This window comes from Cricetulus griseus, chromosome 5 (genome assembly GCF_003668045.3).
Source record: "Cricetulus griseus strain 17A/GY chromosome 5, alternate assembly CriGri-PICRH-1.0, whole genome shotgun sequence".
NCBI classification, from domain to species: domain Eukaryota; kingdom Metazoa; phylum Chordata; class Mammalia; order Rodentia; family Cricetidae; genus Cricetulus; species Cricetulus griseus.
In genome coordinates, this window is record NC_048598.1 from 81,715,253 (window position 1) to 81,718,591 (window position 3,339).

The following is a 3,339-nucleotide window of genomic DNA, read 5'->3' on the forward strand; positions in this document are numbered from 1 at the left end:
GATATTCAAAAATTGCTAGGAAAGATTTCTCAGCTACATACTATTTTCTGCATAGAAGAAGTTATTTGAATAATTTGAAAAAGACCCTAAAAGGGGAGAAGGACTTAAATAGTCCAAGAATATTACCAGCTGAATCTGAAAAAGAATTAGAATATGTAGAAAAGACAATACTAGAGGCACATGTGGAACATGCAGATCCAAAGATCGATTGCATTCTGGTTATATTAACATCTAGTGGATACACTTTAGGGATTTTGATACAGGAAGATGATATCATGTTAGAATGAATATTTATAACACATGAATAGAATAAAAAATAAAACTTATACAGAAAATATTTCTTGTTTTATTTTAAAAAGGAAAATTTAGACCGTCAAATGACAGAAATGGACCCAGCAGAAATTATAGTACCTTCATCTAATGAAGAAATTTTCTCCTTATGGAAAGATAATGAATATTGATAAATATCTTGCAGTAACTTTTGGGGGATGATTAGCAACAATTATCCCAAAAGTGAGAGAATAAAATTCATAAAGAATACCATTTGGGAACCTTTGGCGTTTACTTCCTGCTTACTTGACAATGGCCGCTCACGGCGTGGGGCTTTTGACCCGTTTGCCCCTGCATTCCCAGAGAAGGAACCAAGTCCAGCGCTCTATTTCCAGGCACCTCTGTTGTCCAGGGACTGTAGCCGCAAACATTGGGAGCGAAGAGCAGCCTCTGGGGGGTGCAGAGACAGATACTGAAGAGGGGGAATACAGAGGTGGAAGACATTTCCTGTGGATTGGCAGAAGTCTTCACACACCTGAGCAAAATTTGAAGGCTGAGTGGAGGTTGGCCAGACAGAAAGTGAGCAGGCTCTGAAGACAAGATCGCCAAAAAGAGATTCTCTGAGGTGCAGGAGGAGAGAAGAGAACAGGCTCAGCAGACTGTTTTGATTCATTGCCCAAATAATGTCAATGAGAAAAAGTTTCTTAAGTATTTATCCCAGCATGGACCAATTAATAATCATTTCTTCTATGAGAGCTTTGGTCTCCATGCTGTTGTAGAATTTTGCCAAAAAGACAGTGTAGACTCATTGCAGAATGGAACACATACCCCAAAACAGAGCACAGACCCTGTAATTCCATTTAAGTCACGTTTCTTGAACTTAAAGCTAAAAAATTCATCTAACCAGATACCTCAACAGTCTTATGCACAGACAAACAAGCAGTTGCCTCCTTCAAGCAAGAAACTCTTTGAATTACTGAATTATGCAGAAAACCTAGATAGACGATCAGCTGAACACTCTTCTGAAGGCTTTCCAGCTCACAGAGGAGAATGTCAGGCTCCGCCATCTAACCTGCTCTCTCATTGAGGACATAGCTGCTGCATATTTTCCTGGCTGTGTCATTTGGCCCTTTAGCTCCTCAGTGAACACATTTGGCAAATTGGGATGTGATTTGGACATGTTTTTAGATCTAGATGAAATTGGAAAACTTGATGTTCACAAGAATGCAGGGGATTTTTTTGATGGAATTTCAAATGAAAACTGTTCCTTCAGAAAGGATTGCAACCCAGAAAATCCTGTCTGTAATAGGAGAGTGCATTGACAATTTTGGCCCTAGCTGTGTGGGTGTTCAGAAAATACTAAATGCTCGATGTCCACTATTGAGATTCTCCCATCAGGCCTCTGGATTTCAGTGTGATTTGACTGTTAACAACAGTATTGCTTTGAAAAGTTCCGAACTCCTTTATATATATGGCTCCCTGGATTCAAGAGTAAGAGCCTTGGTGTTCAGTGTGCGATGCTGGGCTCGAGCACATTCATTAACAAGCAGTATTCCTGGTACGTGGATCACAAACTTCTCCCTAACAGTGATGGTCATCTTTTTCCTTCAGAGAAGATCCCCCCCAATTCTTCCAACTCTGGATTCCTTAAAATCCCTAGCAGATGCTGAAGATAGATGTATCCTAAATGGGCACAATTGTACATTTGTTCGGGACTTGTATAAAATTAAACCTTCAGGAAACACAGAAACATTAGAATTGCTACTGAATGAATTTTTTGAGTATTTTGGCAATTTCGCTTTCAATAAAAATTCCATAAATATTCGACAGGGAAAGGAGCAGAACAAACCTGACTCCTCTCCTCTGTACATCCAGAACCCTTTTGAGACATCTCTCAACATAAGCAAGAATTCGAGTCAGAGCCAGCTGCAGAAGTTTGTGGATTTGGCCAGAGACAGTGCCTGGATCTTGGAACAGAAAGATAAAAGTCAGCCTTCCCTTTCAAGTAAGCAGCCCTGGGGCCTGGCCACCCTCCTGCTGCCACCTGGGGCAATCTCCACAGCTCTCTCCAAGAAGAAGAAAAAGCCAATGAATGAAAAAGTCAAAGGCTTGTTAGCATCCATAAAAAGTAGCACTACAGACAGTTCCAAGGGCACCCACGGAAAGAGAGCAATCAGTACACAGGTGTGATGGCAACAGCTTTGGGACTTCTGAGAAGAGCTGCTATGAAACTTTGACAGGCCTTAACTTTTATCTGATGTCATTTGTCACGATCTTATCACCCTTTTACTTGATCTGAAGTCTGGATACTTCTTTCCAATCAGGTGGAGCTTAATTAAAATACCAGTGGCAAAGAATATGTAAAAGACATATTTGAACTCTGCAAAGTGAATGGTAAAAATCAATTTTATCAGCAAAATAGTTGATATTTCTGTCAGCTCTTAGTTGTAATTATCTCCATGTATAGGTGATGAATGCAATAAAGCTCCAAAATTTGGTAATACTCTTTAATATCTATATCTATTTTCTATTTTTCAACCAAAGTTCTCTTATTAGGTGTTTTGATTTCTGGTTGGTATTCAAAGTAATGGGTTTCACAATAGGCTGCTATGTAGACTCTGTCTTCGGTGATCCTTCCCCTCCCTCCTCCCTCCCTCCCTCCCTCTCCCTCCCTCCCCTCCCTCCCTCTCTCCCTCCCTTCCTCCTAGCACTGCCCCCCCCAGCCCCTGTTCAGTTTTGCTTCATTGGTGAATGAAAATTCAGCTACCCCCTCCTCTTCCCTCCCCATAAGGCCTACCCTGCAAAGGTCCCCAAAGTTTCACGATCTGTATCCCTACAAGTTCCACATTTACATCAAGTGAAGCCCAAGGTCCACACAGGAGAGGAAACGTACAGCTGTGACTTCCTGGGATCCTTCATCAAGTGAAGTCTCCTATTCACAGTTAAACAGGTTAGTTCTGATTTCCCAACTGTCTCTAAAACATAAAGTTCAGTCACTTAGTCACAGCGTCTGTCTTCTAAGATACGTAAATTATGAATATAGTATGCTTTAAAATATATTTTGTTTTA

General features: G+C 40.6%; 1 protein-coding gene across 1 annotated transcript; it reads left to right on the forward strand.

Annotated features, from left to right (window-relative positions):
- Nucleotides 1–582: 582 nt before the first annotated feature.
- On the forward strand, nucleotides 583–2,778 carry LOC100765719 (poly(A) RNA polymerase, mitochondrial). Its single transcript, XM_027417877.2, is given in 4 exon segments — nucleotides 583–763; nucleotides 858–1,264; nucleotides 1,266–1,511; nucleotides 1,513–2,778. Coding segments are annotated over 4 exon segments (1,782 nt in total). The 3' UTR covers nucleotides 2,461–2,778.
- The last annotated feature ends 561 nt before the right edge of the window (nucleotides 2,779–3,339 follow it).